This window comes from Physeter macrocephalus, chromosome 11 (assembly GCF_002837175.3).
Source record: "Physeter macrocephalus isolate SW-GA chromosome 11, ASM283717v5, whole genome shotgun sequence".
Lineage (NCBI taxonomy): Eukaryota > Metazoa > Chordata > Mammalia > Artiodactyla > Physeteridae > Physeter > Physeter macrocephalus.
In genome coordinates, this window is record NC_041224.1 from 153,110,656 (window position 1) to 153,130,354 (window position 19,699).

Sequence of the window (19,699 nt, forward strand, 5' to 3'; positions counted from 1 at the left end):
GCCCCCAAAATGGTTCACCAGCTCCTTTTAATCCTTTTCCCTCTTCACCCCCTAATTCCCCCACATCACTAATACACTTTCCAAGTTGTGATGGAAGGAGAATGGAAAATGAGGATGACGGTGGTGACAACCAGCTTCCCCTGAAGCCTCTCTACCAGGATCCTTGAGCACCTGAGGTCCCTGATATCCTTCAACACCCTCAAAGAGAAGGAAACTAAAATCAAGCTGAACCAACCCTACTTAAAGGAGAAACATCCTTGGCCTCCAAACCCAGCACCATCTGTCTGGCCTTGTATTAACCCAGAATTTGCTTCCAACCCCAAACACAAAGGCAGCACCAGCTTTGCACTCGTCCTGCATCTTCGGGCACTCAGTCCAACTCATAGATCATTTTCCAGCAGTCAAATTCTCATCTAAGATTAATCTGACTTTTCCTTACAATCAAATATTTATCCAACAAATTCATGAATGAGAATTGATCTCGCTGTTTATTTAGAAAGCTGGAGGAGTTGATTTTACATGGGCTTTATTTTTTTCCTCTGGATAAATTAGGGAGTTGAGATAGAACAAAAGAAAGCAAATCAATGGCTATTTCCAGTTACCAGCATTGTCTTCAGATTTAATAGAAATGATGCCCTAAGACACATAGTTTATTCAGTATGAAAATACCCATCGATATTAGAGTGATGCAAAAGGAAAGCCTTTCCTTGTACTTTGTAAATGTAGACAAGAGCCTCACAACTGTTTGAAGATTCACAAAGCCCTTCTGATAGGTGGTCATCAACACCGTTCCATAACCAGGGAAATTAAGGCACTGAGTATCCCTGAAATGGCTCTGGTTCACCTGAGGAATAGGTATGAGAGGATATTCATCACCAGAAATCTGACCTCCCTTCAGAGAGAGCTAAATACATGGCACATGTGCCACTAGTCCATCCCGTACTCACGGCAGACATCATTAATCAATTCAACGTGCTCTTCACTCCTCATGCTGAGACCTTGGATCCTCGTCCACACAGCACTCCAATCCACCATGACCATTCTGTGAGTTTGCATACAAGAAGAAACCTAGTTGCTACCTCTGAGCTGGAAACTGTTAAGCTTAATAGGTTAAAAGTCTCATGTGAGCACTAAGGATTCGAACCTTAAGGAGGTCACCAAACAGATATTTAACTCCTGTTTGCCTTTCTGTGAGTCAGAGACCCTATCAAAACAACTAGGACCACAAACCAGATGGTGGCCTTGTTTCGTGGTTGGACTAACAGACAGTGTTCCTACAGTCACATACTTCTGTGTATACAGAAAATCATCTGAAAGACCCTTTCTAAAAAGAAAAAAATTTAATAGTGGTTAGTGTTTTTTTCTACCTCATTAGTTATGAGGTACCAACCCACCCCTCCTTAAGTAATTCCTACATCTCTCATTGCCCACGGCGGGAAGTAAGCTCCTTCGTGTTACAAGCCTCTTTGCTGCCTGGCCACAACTGCCTGCTTTAGATTCATCTTCTTTCTGACCACTGACCCAGCGACTTCTACACCCTGTGCAACAACCTCAAGGAAAAGTACTTGCCGTGATCCTCCGTCTCCCCACCCCCACCCCCAAAAACCTGCTCTTTTTGCACTTCACACTTTTGCGCACAGAGGTCTCTCTGAGCCGTCTCTCAACTCCCATTCACAGCCAAACCTGTCAAGCAGATAGTCTACACTCTGGTTGCATGAAGTGTGGTCCATGAACCAGTGGCATGAATATCACCTAGGGGCTTGTTAGAAACACCCACACCAGACCTATGAACCTAAATCTTCATTTTAACAAGATGCACTGCCCTAAATTCGCTCCCTCCCTTTCTGGGAAACCCCACCCAGTCTTCCTTCTCTCTGATCTGACTTCCTTCCCCACCTCTCCATCAAAAAGACTTTCATTGAGTGAGTGAATCTGTCAATTCATATATGAATAAAAGGATCCATGAAATATCACTTCCACTTGTGCCCACCCTAGGATCTTCTATTCAGCCTTCAAGTCCAGTCCAAATAGCCCACTTCTGTGAAGACATTTCTGCTCTCCAATGTAGACAAGGAAACCAAAGTGCTGAGAGGCTGGACAAACTGCCCGAGCACAGCCAGTGCACCCACGGTGTGCCACCTTTAAGAATGACATCAGGAAGGATTCCCTTGACCTCCCCAGAAGCCCCTCGTGGCCACTGTCAAGGGCAAAGCTCTGTGGCTGAAACGGGTATGGCAAGTCGCAAGTTGCTTTGTGGACGAGGCCCCCGCGTGGGCTGATCAAAACCAGGTTTCCTTGTTCAGGATATTAACCTGAACAAGGGGCGCCCTCTACCCAGTCTCTCAATCCCCTTGAAGACTGTTGTATGCTCTCTTCCTTCAACACACATCCAAAGAACACAACTCTTTCACTCTCCTGGCCTCAAGGGGGAATTTTTCCTTTTTCTTTGGAGAACAAAGACCTCAGAGAGGAAATATCAGTTGCTGGTCTTTCCACTTCCCCAGGCCACAGCAACGCCATTCTGGTGACCGAGTGGCTCTCCAGCTTTAGAGTACGGGGAGAGGTTCTAAACGTACAGGTCCTGATGCAGGGTCCTTGGGCTGCACTTGGTGACACTCTGCTTCCTAGACTCTCCTCGAGGCTCCTGCATGTCGACAAACTGTGCCATGAGGCAGGTGTGTAGGACCACGGGCAAGTCCACCAGCTACCTTGAGTCCACCTTGGTCAAAAGAGGGCTCCAAAATCTTTCCTGCCCACCTCATCCTTTTATGGTGAGGATCACAGCAATAGGGTATGTGCTATGGCTTTGTTAAATAGAAAACGTTCTTTTTGAAGGCAAGGTTTTACCGCTTTTCTGCTTGGTTTTGGCACTAACAAGTAACCCTCTATTCCCATTCCCAGAAATTCTGTATTTCTCTCAACCTCAGAGCCTACTGTCAACATACTCTTAAGTGTTTCAGACAGTCCTGTGATTGTTGGATGCAAAGGACATCAATTCATACTGGCCAGTGTCCAGACATACATAAGCTATCTTCCCAACAGCAGTTCTGTTTGCCAGAGACCTGGGGGTCTTGTGCATAAGCAGGAGGCCTTAGCTTCCTCTCAGCAGCTTGAGACAGGCAACACACACTCTCTCCCCAAGATAAGGCCTTTCAGACAATAAAGCACTTAGAATATTTCCTTTGTGCTATTAAGAACAAACACAGGAGCCCACCCCAGTGTTTGTGGGACTGATCTGACAGGGGTAGGAGAGATGTAAGATATCATTGCCATTGTGTCATCATGAACCATTGAAAATCTTTGCAACCTAATTAAACTGCACTCACTGAATGATGAGTGAATTCAACAGCCCCAGAACAAGCATTGCTTTTCACCATTTTCTATTTTAGTGTCTATTCAACTATTTTAAGAAGGACATACCTGAGCCAAAATCAAAAGAGCACAGCTAGTAATAACCAGCGCGGTCCTAACTTACCGAGGATGCCATCAATTCGTGGGGTCAGGGGCTCCAGCACACTGACCTCGCCGCTTCTTACCACTTACCACCCTCTCGGTCATCACCTCTCATACGCCCATAGCCATAGCCTCCATATCCATCCCTAAAATCACACCCTTGCATCTATCTACTCACCCCTCTTTCCTACTCACCTCAACTCCAGTTAAGCCCAGCCCTCCACCTGTTCCATGCTGAACCCAAGCAGAGAAAATCACACCCCTGTGCTAACCAGTCTCCACTGAATGGTGACCACAAATCTTGGCAAACCATTCTCTCTCATCTCTCCATCTTCTCAAATCTCCCATACCTCGTATGCCTTTCTCGCACTCTTCTCATTGAGCTGAAAAAATACCTAAGCGATAAGCATAAAAACTTTCTCATCTTCTCCATGTGCTTCCACCCATCTCCCCGCACCCGTGCCCCTACGCCTGTCTCCCTCCCGTTACCAGGAACAACTCTTCCAGCTCCTACTTGTGCCTGGATCCTGACCTCTCACACCTCCCTGAGAACTTTGTTCCTGCTATAATTCCCTCTTGCATCATCAGTTTCTCTCTCTCTAGTCGACCGTTCTGCCACCGTACAAATATGCTCTTGACAGAAGAGCACCCATCTCTCAAGGAGACCCTGACCAAGCATCCCCCCTCCATCGAGAGACACATTCCTGCTCCTCTTTTTGGCACAACTCCTTGAAAGGGCCAGTGCTCTCCATCCCCCTTTCTGCACACGTTCTCCTCAGCATACTCACCTGACCTCCTCCCACCTCCCCGCTGCCTTTTTTCAGTCTCCTTTACTGGATCCTCTTCCTTACTCCAGTCTCTTATTTTTATCTAGTTAGACTCACTTCCCCTAAATATCATCTACACACTTGTCACTCCCAAAGTGATAACTGCAGCACAGACCTCTCTGCTGAGTTCCAGACTCATATACTCACTGCCACGGTGGTTGAGAACCCGAAGAATAGAAAGTAAGAAAGATCCGAGATGGCAAAGGATCATCGTGGGAAGATTCCCATCTCAAGAGGTGGTGATGACCCTGCAGCCAGGAAGGGAGGATGCAGCTGGGTGGGGGGGACTGCAGCGTCTTCCTGGGGTTGGGAGGTGGAACTCACAGTGAGCAGAAAAGCTGATGGCAGCAGCTTTCGGAACGGCCAGGATGCATTTCGGACCATGAATAAGTAAAGAAAAGAGGTCATCACGGTTCCAGAATCATGAGAACAGAGAGGAGAGAGAAAGCGAGAAGTGGAAGAATTAGTAAGTCTTGGGGGAAGGACTGCGGAAGGAAGAAAGGAGACAAAGAAAAAGGTGGGAGACAAAGAAGAAGGAATGGGTAAGAGAATGAAAATAAGAACCCAGAAAAGAGATTTTGGTCCTTGCTTACTCAGGAGATACAACCAGAATTCTGGCTGAATTCTCAGCAAGAGGCAGAAACTCAATTCTCCAAGTCTTCCCCAGAGGGGTATTAGTATGATTACTATGAATGGCTACTATTTATCAATGTGTTTCCTGGGTGCTAGGCACTTTGAACACACTTCCTCATTTAATTCTTAAAACAGCCTGTGACTCGGGTGTCCCTGTGCCCATCTGATGGAAGCTAAAGCTCAGAGCAGTGAAGTAATTTACTCAAGACCACCTAGTAAGGGGGTGGCAGAGGCAAGGTGCAAACCTACATCTTATCCCAACCTCCCCACAGGGAACCACCACACCACTGGGCCCCAGGAAACAGGCAGTGGAGAGAGACCTTCTCCTGACACACGGAGGCTGAGGCAGGGGGCGGGGTGCCATGAGCAGCCCTGCAGAGAGCACTGACCACCAGGCAGCTTCCCAAGTCAGAGGGCTGCCCACCTGCGCCGAGGTGCTGCTTTCCTCTCCACAACCCGCTGTCCCCTGTCCACGCTGCCCACTGACTGGAGGGGAACCTGAGGACTCGGCAGGGTGGCGTGAGGATTCGGGCGAACTGCTTCTCCCAGCCCTGGCAGCTAATCTAGGATGTGGGATTAAAAGCACTCCCAAATTATCCTAGGGCAAAACCAGGTCAAGCTCACCTCCAAACCCAGCCCTCACAGAGTTAAAGGTGAGGAACTGGTCGGGCTTAAAAGGCAAAGAAGTTAATTAGCTCCCTGAAACCAAGAGGGGAGGAGCAGAGCCTGGATAAAGGGGTAGCTGGAGGCGAGGGAGAGAGCACTCAGCTGGGAGTCCAAAGCCTCACACCCACGGGGCCTCCAGGGAGCTCTGAGGTCTGGGCCATGACTCTCCTGTGTCTCTGTTTCCTCCTCTATCGGACCAGGTCTGAGGCCCCTTCTCTGCACCCGACAGCCTAGGACAGGGCAGCATATGGGGCCAACGCAGCCTCGTCTGAAACGGGCCCAGCGGGGGGGACAGTGGGGCCTGACTCTGGAAGTCAGAGCTGGGAGACAGCAGTGATTCTCGGCAGGTGTGCCCTCCGCAGGCGCCCCGGACCCACAGGGGAGATGCCCCGTCCAACCCTAACCCAGCCGGGTCTCCATGTGCCTCTTCAATCAGGAGAAGTGGATGGAGCTGGGGGGCCGGGGGGGGGTCACACGTGTGGGTGGACAGAGAGAGCAGGCGGAGGGGGCGGCTACCTCCCAGACATGATCAGTGGTCATGCTGCAGGGGGTTGGGGGGAGAATATAAACATATAAGCCACCATCTCCCCTCCACGACCCCCGGAACAGTACCTAAACCTTCCACCACCAGCGCGACCCCAGGGGCCTGAAAAATGCAAACCAGTTTCTCTGACAGGATAGCCCAGTGTCACATTCCTGACTTGATCCACCCGAGCCTCTGGCTGTCAGCACCAGGGTGAACCTTGGACCACCTGGTCCAAACCCTTCTTTAAAAAATACAAGGAAAAGGAGCCCCCAGATGGTGAAGCAACATGCCCAGGGTCACAGGGCACAGTGGCAGCAGGGCTGGGACACTCACCAGGCCTCCTATATCTTCCCACAGTGCGGACTGTCCCCTGGGGGCGCCCCCTGGGGGGTCTGGCATCTTGGCACCCTGCTTCCAGGGCTGCCTCTGCCCCTGTTCAGCCATGGCAGCAAACGAGCCCCTGGGGCCTTGCCAGCTGACCCCTCCTGACCCTGCCTTCCGGAAGGGTGAATGCACATCAAAACCCGGCGGCTAAAATATTCCTGGGTACCGTCCGCTTGGCGCCCAGCTCCCTTTTCCACAGTCTACTGGGAGGGAGAAATTGCCAGAAGGGATAGCTCTAAAGGCTTTCACAGAAGGGGGACTCTCCTTAGAAACATTCCTTTGTTTGGACAATGGGGATAAGGCAGGAAGATGGGGGGGATGGAAGAAAAAGGTTAATTTTTTATAACGTCACATTCTCACTAAAATGGCACCCTGGAACTTTCAAGATCATCTGACCAATACCAGGTTGGACTCCTTTGTTACAAAGATGGAGACTGAGTTTCTTTTGAAGCAGGTCAACCAAATGATGCCCACGGGCCTTAAAAAGAAGAAATGAAAGGGAACGAAGTCCCAGGAAAGGAAAAGTGCCCTACCTGGGAGTGAGAGAGAGCTCTTTGCTCCCCTCCTGACAGGCTCACAGCTACCTAAAATGGTCCTATGGAGCTGCCCGGCACAGAGAGGCCCGGCCAGGGCAGCTGGCTCTTTGCAACTGCCCAGTCTGTCCTTTTCTGGGAAACCCAGATTCATTAGCATATGGCTAAACCCACAATGCTGGCCAGCCAATGGGTAACAGGACTCCCAGCGAAGATGGATTTGCCCAGTAGCCAGCGGGATTCTTGTTACTATAGGAAAAAGCCAGGTTCCCAGAGGAGGCTGGAGGAGAGGAAACAAGAATGAACAGAAGCCCAGAGCCCATGGTTGAAGGAAGGAGGGGGAGGATGCAGGAGGGTCCACCTCCCTGGGCAATGGTTAAAAGGGAAAGAAAGAAAAAAAAAAAGGAAAGAAAGAACCCAGCCTTTGAAGTCAAATAGACATATGCATTTACCAGGTTTCAGGCAAATTACTATTTAACCTTTCTCCACCTCAGTTCCCTCAGCTGTAATATAGGCCCAACATCACAGGCCGTTAAAGGAGGTGAGGAGATTAGAGAACCTATGATGACGTGTAGTTGGCGCTCAGAGCACCTGGTCCCCCTTCTCTCCTTAGCATCCAAAGCCAGCCCCACCTGGTCCTGGGAAAAACCCATGGGGAAACTCCCACCCAGTGAGCCCCGGACAAAGCACAGGGGCCTTCCAGGGAGGAGGATGGCGGTCCCAGTGACGAAGGACCGACCCATTTGGGCAACCATCCTTAATTTCCCTCTTCACATTTTGGGAGCCCTGGAGCGCTCTTCTCCCAAATGAGGCATGCAGCAGAAATGAGCTGTGATTAGCGCAGGGGAGAGACCAGAAGGACAGGAGAGCAGGGAGAGCAGCTGCAGAGTTTCCTGGAATTAATGGAGAGGGAGCAGGGAGGGCAAGTTGCTGTCTCTGAAGCTCTGTCTCCCTGAGCCAATCACCAGGCAGAGACCTCGTTTAAAGCCAACCTTCTCAGCCTCTGCAGGGCAAAACCCACTCTGAGGGCTGCCTATGATAGAGCTCATGCACCATTTGAGGCAGGCCTGAGGTGTCCTCTGTGGGACACGCAGGGAAATTTCAAGCCAGTATGTAAATGCATGAAACACACAGAACACTGCGCTAGAGGCAGTTAAAACTCAGCCTCGGAACGTTAGCTGTTCCAGATCTATGGCAATGTTACAGTCTAAAGGCAGATGAAGGAGAGAGCGATTTTGAAAGAGTTTGGTGAGATAGTGCTGTACGAGGCCCAGGTGCTGCATAAATGTTGGGCGGGTGGGTGGAAGGGGAAGGGGTGGTTCCAATCATTTTTCCAGGGAAGGTGGTTATTATTCTACTGTTTCAATTCACAGGGTTTCAATTCTCTGCTGTCAGACGACCTTTTCAGTCCAGGGCTCTGCCACTTTTAGCCATGCCTAAGCCAAGGTAATTGTCACTGAACATTACAGGCAAGTAGCAAGCAATGCAAATGCACTCGTGTTAATATCAGAAAGAAGTTCTGGAGTCTAGTCTGGGCCCTACCACTTCTGTGTAGCTTTGGCCAAATCACTTAACCATTTGAGTTTTGGTGTCTCATCTGCTAAGTGGGACAGTAACCCCTGTCAAGGCTGCCAGGAAGATTCCATGGAGAGTGTGGTGGCTATCATTTAGCACGTCTTCCAGCCTCAGGGGCCAGTGAGGAATCCATCAACAAGATGAAGTGGGGAGAATGAGATAGAAATGGAAATGAGGACAGGGGATTGCAATCTCACAGCTTCTTCATCCTCCAACATGGAAATCAGCTAAGGGTGTCCAGACAGTGGTACCAAAAGGAGCTTCTACACCCAAACAAAGGCCATGGCCAGAATCTAAGCCTGGTTTCCTTGATTTTCCTCAGTGACATTCACTGACCTTTCAGTCTAAAGGGTGCTTTTCCAAATCAACCCTTTCTCCAACTTGACTAGGAAAACAATCATAGATTTTGATCCCAAATTTCAACTGGTCTGTCAGATATAAAGCTCTCTGGGGCCAACCAGCCTCTTGGGATAACCCATACTCCTCCCCAAATGCATTGCAAACCAATCGGTAGTATAACAGAAGATTCTCTGGTTTCAGAGTATACTTCACGGAAGATGCCCATGGAATCATTTGATACCAAGCAAGATGAACGTTTCATCAGCTGGACAAGTGTCACAGAGAAGACGGGATACAGTGGGGTTCTGTTAAAAGGCATTTAGAAGGAATTCTGATCACTTCTTTTCCCCACAAGGGCTAGGATCCTATAACCACAACAGGGTCAGATGCAGCCTGGTGGGAAGCGTGTACGAAACCCAAACTTCTTGACGTGTGCGTTGGGGCTGTCCTCGCGTAACCATCGTAAACATCACATTCTCCTGCTCAAGAACTCACGACGCCCCTGACTTCCTACCATTCCTGTTTCCTTTGCTATGGATCAGGCCCCACCACAATGAGGATGCTACTTACGTTCCTATGACTCCTCACTACAGCCCAGGATCTCCCCCAACGCCCTTCAGGCTCATCTCTGTGATGGCTTCAAACTTACAGTGTCACTCGCACCTCTGAGCTTTTGTTCAGACATTCCACACTGCTGCTGTCAGAGGCCTGCCTTCTCTTTACCCACCCGACTCTACTCATCTTTCCATGAAGACGTACTTCAGCCTGCACTCCTAATCCTAACTCTTTGCTGAGCCCATCTGATACTTTGCTGAGCTCCCTTTGCTGGGCCCATTTTGTACCAACTTGGCACTTACTTAGATGGTCTTGTCTTAAATAATATACTAACTGCCTGTCTCTCCTCCTCATGAACAGAAAAGCTGTCTTATACAGTGGAGAGAGTCTTAGGGCCAGAAAACCCTTGATTAGAAATATCAGACTTTATCAGCTGTGACTACTATCTTTGTCAATTCCATCTCCCTGAGCTTCAATTTCCATTTCTGTGAAATAGGAATAATAATCTTAACCTGAAAGGACTAAATATGGCTTTCACAAGCTAACACCTATAAGAAGCCTATCGGTGACTAGCACACAGAAAGTATCCCCAAAAGTTTGTTTCAGTTCTCCTTTGCTCCTCTTTTATGTCCTGCAAAACCTAGCACAGTATTGCAACATAGAAGGTCTTCAATAAATGCTTGATTAATTGATCAGTATCATAAAGCAAACCAATAACTAGGGGGTCATTATGCAAGGTAACAGTATACGGTCAAAATGTATTGATCTATTTTTCAATTGTGGACGAAAGGTTGATGTCTATGGAGGGAAAACAATCTATTTTAACTAAAGAAGTTTTCAAGATTACAAACTGCCAATCTCTCTGAACCCATAACTCAGCCAAGTAGCAGTTTCAGCATAAGTGTTCATGCTAGTAATTCATCACGTCCCTCCTCCACCCCCTCTTACACAAGTTACCTCCATTCCCAACCTCTTTTACATATTTCTGGCCCACAGAAAGTTGACTTCACACCCTAAATACAGCACAATCCTTGCTACTTCTTTAAATCAAATACCAAGCAAAACCATTCTATAGGAGTTCTTTTCTAAGTTATTTAGAAAGCATCCTGATCACTGCCTTTCCCAAACAGAATTTTTGTCTAATATACACAGATATAAAATTAACTTTGTCTTCTAATAAGACCTTTCTTCCCCCACCAAGTAGGGGAGAAAAGAGTAGACAACCATGAATAATAGTGAGGTCTTCAACCAAAATCCAGCTGAGAATAATATCCAGGCCATATGAGCAACTATGAAGTCCATGCACCAAGGATGACACTGGACATGGTGGGGTCCGATGACCTGAGAACTGGAGGGGAATTCAGGTGGAGTTTCAACGGAACAATTTTCACTTCGTGGCCTTTTGGCCTTAGTGGGTTTTTCTGCTGCTTCTCACTGTTCCTTTTTCACATGTTTGGTGTTTCTCTGGAGGAGAATGTCTCCTGCCACCTCATTCACTCTCCAGCTGGTGTCTCACACTATCAAAACAAGAAGAGTCCCCATACGGGCTTGGGACATTGCTCCAGGGTGAATAGGAGCAAGCCTAGAAATGTAATTTTAGTTAATGATCATAATAAGCATTCATGAGACTGATTTTCCCCATGCCTCCCACACCCTGGTGTTGAGTCAGGCACTCACTCGTTCAGGTTGCCCAGCTGCAATTCAAAGCATTGAAGAGGTAGACAGGTCCCCAAAAGGTCATCTAGCCCACGTCCCTAGCTCCACGCAGGAGAAATCCTTGACTATCAGCGAGTTCCATTTGAGCCTCAATAGTCAAAAATCTTTGATATCAAAAGAACTTTGTCAACTTGTTCTAAGCCCCAAGGTGCTCTTCCTGTCCTCTCTAGAGACCAAAGGCAACTGGTCAGTCTATTTTTCTCAATGATACAAATAATGATGGTTACTAAGTGACCCCTAATTCTCTTCCCCAAGTTAAACAAGCCCAAATCCTTTAACCTTTTCTTAAGGGGCTTATTGTCCATCACTTTAAACATGTTGTTCATCTTTTTTGTACCTTTTGGTTTTTCCACAGTTATTTTCAGCTAATTCGAACATGGTGGTGTCAAACATTAAATAGGGTGGCGAAGTACTTTCCAACCCTTGCACGTTATTCCCAATATAACACGGCCTGGTAACACGCTCACTTAAAAATAAACAACACAACACTCCTTCAGCTAGTGTTCCACTAGGACTTCCAGATCCATCTCAGCTATGATTATGCCTTGTCGGGCGATCACTAACAGCACAGTCAATGTAACTGTATCAGTCAGATTGGTGCTAAACCATTGACGACCACTGTTACCACCTCTCAACAAAGTATTTCCTATTCTGGTGTAAGGAAAGGTCAGGTAACCAAGGGATTGTGCCGCTTATACCATGTTTATATAAAATACATAACAGGAGTTTCTAACTTTTGGTCTGAAGAATCTTTCTCCTTTTTTTAGTCTATGCCTAAAAGCTGACATCTGGGTGACCTCAGATGTGATCACAGGGTAGAACTTGCAGCAAATGGAGCTGACATATAACATGCCCATCCCAACCCCTGCCCCTTTTAAGGAAACTTGGAAATAACCAGGGGAACCTAGCAATAAGCGCCACTAGAAGGTATCCTGAGATCTGAAAAGTTATAGATCCTTTCCAAACAACTGAGCATCCTCTAATAAGGGCTAAAGAGGGATCTTGGGTACATTTGGCATAGCTGCTGCCACCTGGCATGACTAGCTCAGAGACCACCCTTCAGGATCATCTCCTATTCAATTTGTAAGAAGGTTTTTTTTTTTTTTAAATTTATTTATTTTAATTATTATTATTATTATTTTTGGCTGCGTTGGGTCTTTGTTGCTGTGTGCAGACTTTCTCTAGTTGTGGCGAGTGGGGGCTACTCTTCGTTGCGGTGTGCAGGCTTCTCATTGAGGTGGCTTCTCTTGTTGCGGAGCACAAGCTCTAGGCACATGGGCTTCAGTGGTTGTGGCACACGGGCTCAGTAGTTGCGGCTCGTGGGCTCTAGAGCACAGGCTCAGTAGTTGTGGTGCACGGGCTTAGCTGCTCCGCAGCATGTGGGATCTTCCCGGACCAGGGATCGAACCCATGTCCCCTGCGTTGGCAGGCGGATTCTCAACCACTGCGCCACCAGGGAAGTCCCTATAAGAAGGTTTTAATTCAATAGGATGTCTGGTATCAGGAATCTTCCCCACCATCCAGGGAGGAAAATTATTTCTTAACAGTTCTTTTGGGATGTGAGGTTGAGGAGGTGGGGGAAGTCTCCTAATTCTGAATATGACCACAAGAATCTGAGCTCTTAGGAAGAAAGGCATCACAGCAACATCTTCAAAGGCATCAGAGCAATTGTTAAACACCCCGTGATTAACAATTTCAGAGAGCCACAGTCATTGAAGAATTGGTAGTCACCAGAAAGAGACCATTTCTCTAACTACAGCAATTCCATGCCTCCTGTGTCAGGTTCCACTAAATTTCCATTATCACTTATCTCATAAGATGACACGCATTTGCACAAATCCGTCCATTTTAAAGTTGGCCTTTTTTCATACTTAAGTTGCCAGAGATGAACATTAGTCATCACGTCCCCAGATTCACTCTTCTGTATGGCCAGCACATAGACTGGCTAGATTATTGACAGACTCTTTAGATAAGCATTGCACTATTGTAGTTTGGACTCGGCACTCAAACTGGAAAATCTAGTCGACAGCTTTCTAAAATCTTGTGATGGAATATCTTGGCTCTGAAACATTTTTGCAAATAGGCCTCAGTACAGTTGACATTGCTGACCCTGAAATGCACCCCTTAGCCTTTCACCTCATGATGTGAAATTCTTCTCTTTCCTTAGTCCTGAGACCTAGAAAATGCCCTAAATATTATCACCATCCAATTTAACAGTATAATAGTTGCTTTCTAAATCAGGGATCAGCAAACTGTGGCCCCTGGGCCAATCTGGCCAGCTGCCTATTTTTGTAAATAAAGTTTTATAGGAACACAGCCATGTCCATTCATTTACATACTGTCTTGGGCTGTTTTCATGCTACAACTCCAGAGCTGAGTAGTTGCAACAGACTTCTGGCCTGCAAAGCCTGAAATATTTACTATCTGGGTCATTATAGGAAAAGTTTGCAAACCCCTCATTACAAACCACAAGGAAAACAAATTGCTTATTCAGAATAACCTTCTCTCCACCCTGACAAAAGAAAACAAAACAAAAAAAAACCCTGAGCCAAGTGAGTAGTTTTTGCATACTACTTTGCATAAAATCTGGCCTGGCTCTCTTACAAAGTGTCCTCTGAAATAAGATGCATATAAGATGTAAATCACAAGACAAATCTAAATAAAAATTCTAGAGTAATAATAATAATATATAAAAATATGTTATATATAATATATTATGGTATATATAAATATATATTATAAATATATATATCCCTCCAGAATTTTTATTTAAATTTATAAGTATTTTACATCTTATATGTATCTTATTTCAGAAGACACTTTGTGAGATATATGTTTTTCTTTAAATCAGAAGCAGTTGTGAATTTGCTGGTTTGGGGATACAATAAAACTTGAATTCCGTTCTAGTCTCATGGAATAATTTGAAGGTCTTAGAAAAGAAGGGTAAAAGAAATGTGATATAAGAGATAACTCATCATCAATAATAAAGTGAAATAAAAAACATATCTCTAAACTATACAGCTGTGCCCAGAGTTTTAAAGGGGAGCTCTTTCAGGGGGAAAAGGACTGGATGGGGGGAATGTTTTTTTTACTGGAACCCCACCCTGAATCCCTAGCACGTGGTGGATAATGCTCTAACTCCACCCAGAGAGCAACCCAGGGACCCATTCCCAGCACATAACAGTTCTAAGGCAGGATACACTAGACACATCCATAGGTTAAGTCAAGGTTCTGCTGTCATGAAAGAGTTTGGTCAAGGCATCCTAACCTCAACTTCAACTTTAACCAGACTTTCAGCCCTTGGGGAGCTGCCCCAAAGCCTTCAAAGGGTGTCTGCTACATGCTCACCTTTGGTTTCATCCACACAAAGTTGATCTTCAGTGTTTTTAATTTACAACCAGCATTTTAAAATAGGGAGATCTCACCAAAACTTTTGAATTTTTGGCCCCTCTTAAAAACCCAGAAGACCTGGGAACCCTGGGCCCATGTTCTTTCAGGCAGCGTCCCTTGAGCTGGTGGCAGCTGCCCCATTCAGAGCACAGGTGCTCTCTGGCTCTACACACCCCCTAACACTCTCTGTTGCTCCCCTGTGCCCTGAAGCTCAGCATAAGGGCTACTCCCTGTCTCCCTGGCACTGTTCATTTTCTCATCCCTGGCCTGCTTTACTCACTAAAGATACCTGCTCTGTAGGCACCTGAATGTCAAACCCAGAGCTAACCCTTTATACAAACTAATATATTTCCAAATGGATAAGGAAAAATGACTTCTTTTGCTCTTTCTCATTCTCTGGTTCACATGTATACTTTCCCCCTCCCACTTGGTCAGTGATCACCTACAGACAGAAAGCACACATAGGCTTTGCCAACAACTCACCATCAGATATTTGGAAAAGGCAGCCCCTGCCCTCAGGACCTGCCATTAGAGACATTAGATTCTCCTGGGTCTCCTCTATCCTTATTTACACTGATACTATAGCTCCATGCTAGACATCTCATCCCTACAGGCAGCCCAAAGACAGTCTCTACAAAGAAAGACTTAGTCATGAGGTAAAACACACTTTGGGTAGAAAGTGTTTGCCCATCAAAGTACCCTTTTCCAAGGTATAAAGTAGAAGGAAGATTTCAGGTGTAATCACTTCCCTCCTCAGAAGATACTGACTCCTCTAGGTAACCTCTGAATTGGATCTAATGTCTCAAATGAGTCGCTGTAGGAAGTGGGTGTGTAATAAATGTGCAAAACTTCCTTTCTACACCAAGTATCTATAAGCAGATGAATGGGAAAAGAAAAGGTAATATATACACGCAATGGAATATTATTCAACCTTAAAAAGGAATGGAATTCTGACATGTTACCAGATGAATGAACCGTGACGATACTATGCTAAGAGAAACAAGTCTGTCACAAAAGGTCAAATATTGCATGATTCTACTTATATGATGTACCTAGAATAGTCAAATTCACAGAGTCAGAAAGTAGAATGGTGATTACCAGGGGCTGGGGTGAAGGAGAAATGGAGAGTTAGTGTTTAATTGGTATAGAGTTTCAACTGAAGAAGATGAAAAAGTTCTGGAGTTGGATGGTGGTGATGGCTGCACAACAATGTGAATGTAATTAATGCCGCTGACCATACACTTAAAAACAGTTAAAATGGTAAATTGTATGTCATGTATATTTTGCCACAGTAAAAAAAAAAAGAAAAAAGCCTAAGGAGGGTAGATTGGGGGGAAAAAATCCTTTTTACTGCTAGAGAAATGTATAAAGTCCATAATGAACGTCACAAGGTGACATTCATTTTAAAGTAAGATAGAACAGGCTAGCAGGAGCAACATGATGTCATGTTCCCTCTCCACCTGGCCTCAGCGTGAGCTGGCAATGCTAAGAGGGTAAGACCTGGCCTGAGAGGCTGGTCCGGTTCTCTCTGACCTAGAGGGCCCAACAGAGAAGATGGGAGAAAGCTATCTCAGGTGGGGGGATGGTAGGTTTACAGCTGAACCAACTGGCAGTTGGGGAGGCTACATCACTACCTTTCAGGCAGTGGAAACAGTAACCTCTCAGCTTTTTCCAAGCACATGCTAAATCTTGCATTCTCGTGCAAAACTATCTTAGCACAGGTGCGACGGCAACATTGGGCGGGTATATTAAGTCAGTATCCATAACTAGGCTCTCCATAAATCCATTTAGGCCATGGAGAGGGTGACAGTGGCCGTGGTGATGGTGGGTAGGTGACAGCAACTCTGGACTCAAAGCTCAGACGCTGGTACCAACCCTGGACATTGTTCACTTTCCAAGCCACCTCCTGTCAGCTAAGCCAGTGGCAACCTCTGCTCTAGACTGCGCTTCTAAATAAAACAATAGGGTTCAACAAATCCCGGGCATGCAAATGGGCAGAATCCTTTCAGGAGTCCCTTCTACAGGACAGTACGAAAGTTGAACTCATGCAGGATGAGGTTGGAAAAGCAAAATTTACAGAGATGCTATAGGAGCATTGGAAACAGACTTTTATTTAACAGAAACGTACACAAACTTGATACAAACCCTACATTATGCAAAGCTTTATCATGATTCTACACATGTTATAACTTGTGGGCGTTGGTTGGAGAGCGGATTATTATGATAATTATTAGCATCTTGAAAAAGGACATTTTCTCTCAGAAAATGTCAAAGGAAGGACTACAAAATGATACAGAGACCCTCTTGGTGATCTCTGCCAGGGACTGGGCTTGAAAGGGCTGGCATGAAGTCCGTGCCCGTCCGATCTGCCCTTGCAAAGGCGAAAGAGAGACTCTCGGGCTCAGAACCCTTTCACTAACACTGCCACTCAAGACTTTCGTGGAGAGGAATATCCAGCGTTAGACTGTACATTGATCATTAGGACTCTGTTCGCCAGTGAGGGAAACTCAAGAGCATGAATGTGTAAGACTGGGAGTAGAGCCTGGTGGCCCGGCCGGTCACCCCAGCTCCTTCACTGGGCCTCAGACACAATGTTGAATGCATTTCATAGTCCACCTTCACTTCCACCAACATGGCCATAGAAGGACAGGTCAGACCACTCGCCTTTCTCCTTTTTACCCCCACGAGCAACTGAATTTGAGGCTTCCGTCTTTCAGGCTGGCCTTCCTTGCCTTGGGGACACCCAGCATCTCAGGCCCCCAAAGCCAGCTCAACAGAAGGCTCCCTTTGCAAGTCTCCTCTAGGAGCTGTTAGGGAAAAGAATTAATATCATCCCAGCTGATGTTTATTTTTTGTTCTTTTTCCCCTCTCTCTCTCTGCCTTTCTCTGCACTATTTTAAACAAAGCTGTCTTTGTTCAAATCTATTGAACTCGTAGAGATACATTTAATCACTAGATGGAATTCCTTTCAGAGCTAGGCCTTGTCAGACATGATAACCAGGAGGCAGGCTGCTTCTTGACATCAGATAAATGGGGCTTGCCTCGGGTGAGGGGAGATTTTGTTTGTTTGTCTGTTTGTTTTGGGGGGAGCAGAGAGACTGCTGATAGCCCTTGTGGCTAATTTATTTCAGTCAAGTCTTAACACATAATCAAACACTTTTCAATAGACTTTTGAAGAAGAAGGAAAAAAAAAACTGATCACTCCTCACTTACCACATCCAACTTGCAGAAATAAAAATACCTAAAGAACATACATGAATGGCTTTTTAAAAAGCCTGAGAGAGCAGAGTTGATCTTTATTCTCTTATTAAAAATGTGGGCTATTTTTCCTTAGAGTTAATATGCAGTCTTTATTTTACATTAAGTCCTCTTTTGATTTTCATGTCTTCACAAAATTGCTTTTAACTTTTGAAGTTGAAGGTACTTTAAACAAAAATACTGTGCCACAACAGCACCTTTTCTTTTAAATATTGAAATAAATAAAATAGTTAACTCTTTTTTCTTTTGTCAGTCTGTTTGTGTTCAGTTATTTCTATTGTAGAGCAATTCCAGTCTGACCTGGATACTTTCTCATAGACACTTACAGAAAATGTAATGGAGGATTTTAAAAAGAAAAAAAAAATCTTCTTATTGCACAAAGTGAGGCCATTCCAGAGACTTCTCTGAGCTGAGCTGAGCTGAGTTGTGCTGGAGGCTTTTCCACAATCCAGGCTCCTGTGTTGGCGGAAACACATGCGCAGGAGGGGGCCAGGCAAGGGAAGAGGAAGAGGAGGAGGAGGAGGAAGAGGAGGAGGAAGAGATGCAAATCCTCATGGCTTCTTTCCACCTTCTTCAGAAATGGCTTGCTTGAAGGATGCCAGAGTCCCCGGGTCATAGTGTTGACTGCAGAGGGAAAGGCAATGAAAGATAAAACAAAAAACAACAGCACAGGACAACTGCCTAAAAAAGAAAGATTTAAATTAAGGAAGTGGTGGAAATGAAATGAATTGAAAAAAAAAAAAAAAGAAAGAATGGAAACAACTAACTAATTGCCACATGAATGAGGCCACGGCTATGTACAACGAGAACCAGACTAGTGTCTCTTGTGCCTTCAACAACAGCAGCTCGAAATCAATCAGGAATAGGGCAGGTCAGTTGCTCCTGGGCAACAGAATGACACAAGAAACAGGATGCAGCTGGATTTTCAATTCCTAGGTGGCGTAGTAGGCAAAACTGGGTGTTGGCAAAATCTTTTTTTTTTCTCCTCTACTTGGAAATGAAACAAACAATCTTCTCCCTGTTAAAATACTCCAGAAAGACCATTACGATATAATCTGTTGCCTGTCACCTAAGTAGAAATGAGTAGTTTCTATGGTACAGGACCAGTTGCAGTCATAGAAAACCCCAACAGACGCCCCATTTGGTCTAAGGCCAAAAGGACACTGCTTTGATGCGTACACTCTCACCCCCAATCCTGCCCCCAAGTGATTCCAGGGTGTCAGAATTACTCAGACAGAGAATCAAGCCAAGATATCTGTTCCAGTCCTCAACTAGCCCCGTGATCCCAAGTGTCAGCTTTGGAACGTGGTGGCAGTTCAAACCCAGTGGGTCCTTTAGCCTGGATGGTTACCAACCAGGCATGGATTTTGCTTCTAGCAGAAACGAAATCTGCCAAGTTATCTTGGTCTTTGGAATGCAGTAGTCGGCACAAAGGAGTAAGCAAGAAAACCAAGTACTATCACATTTCACCCCAGAAGCAGTTCTTGAGGGCAGAGGTGGGTGCCCCCAAGAGTGTCCAGCTCACTCTGAGTGGTGAGGGAAGGAGGAAAGTGGGGGCCGGGGTGGGGTGGGGTCCAACTGGAAAGCGGCAAAGCCAGCAAGGAACAAAGTTCAAAATCAAATGAGCCAATCAGCCTCTTCCAAGTTGAAACTCCCCTTCCCATCCCCTATCTCTCCTAGTACCCAAGGCATGACTCACTGGTCAGGTGTATAGGACTGGATTAGATGGACTTCCAAAGCTAAGACTCTACCCATCCACCTATGCTTTCAAAGGGAGGCTGAGAAAGGCCTCATTTCCACCCACCACCGAGTCCTCCCGCCACACCTGTTCCTGTTTCTTTCCT

The 19,699-nt window shown here is 46.0% G+C and overlaps 1 protein-coding gene across 5 annotated transcripts in view; it reads right to left on the minus strand.

Moving 5' to 3' along the window:
* The window catches only part of DPF3 (double PHD fingers 3), a 262,495-nt gene that overhangs the window by 25,346 nt on the left and 217,450 nt on the right, over window positions 1-19,699 (minus strand). For 2 of the 5 annotated variants that reach the window (XM_028496112.1, XM_028496113.1), the window contains exon 9: window positions 16,694-18,479. The exons of 2 other annotated variants lie outside the window; for them this stretch is intronic. In XM_028496112.1, coding sequence (XP_028351913.1) covers window positions 18,202-18,479 — 278 coding nt within the window. In that variant the 3' untranslated portion in view covers window positions 16,694-18,201. Of the gene's footprint in view, window positions 1-16,693; window positions 18,480-19,699 lie in introns of those variants that run through there. One more of the 5 variants, XR_003682050.2, reaches the window with a different exon arrangement.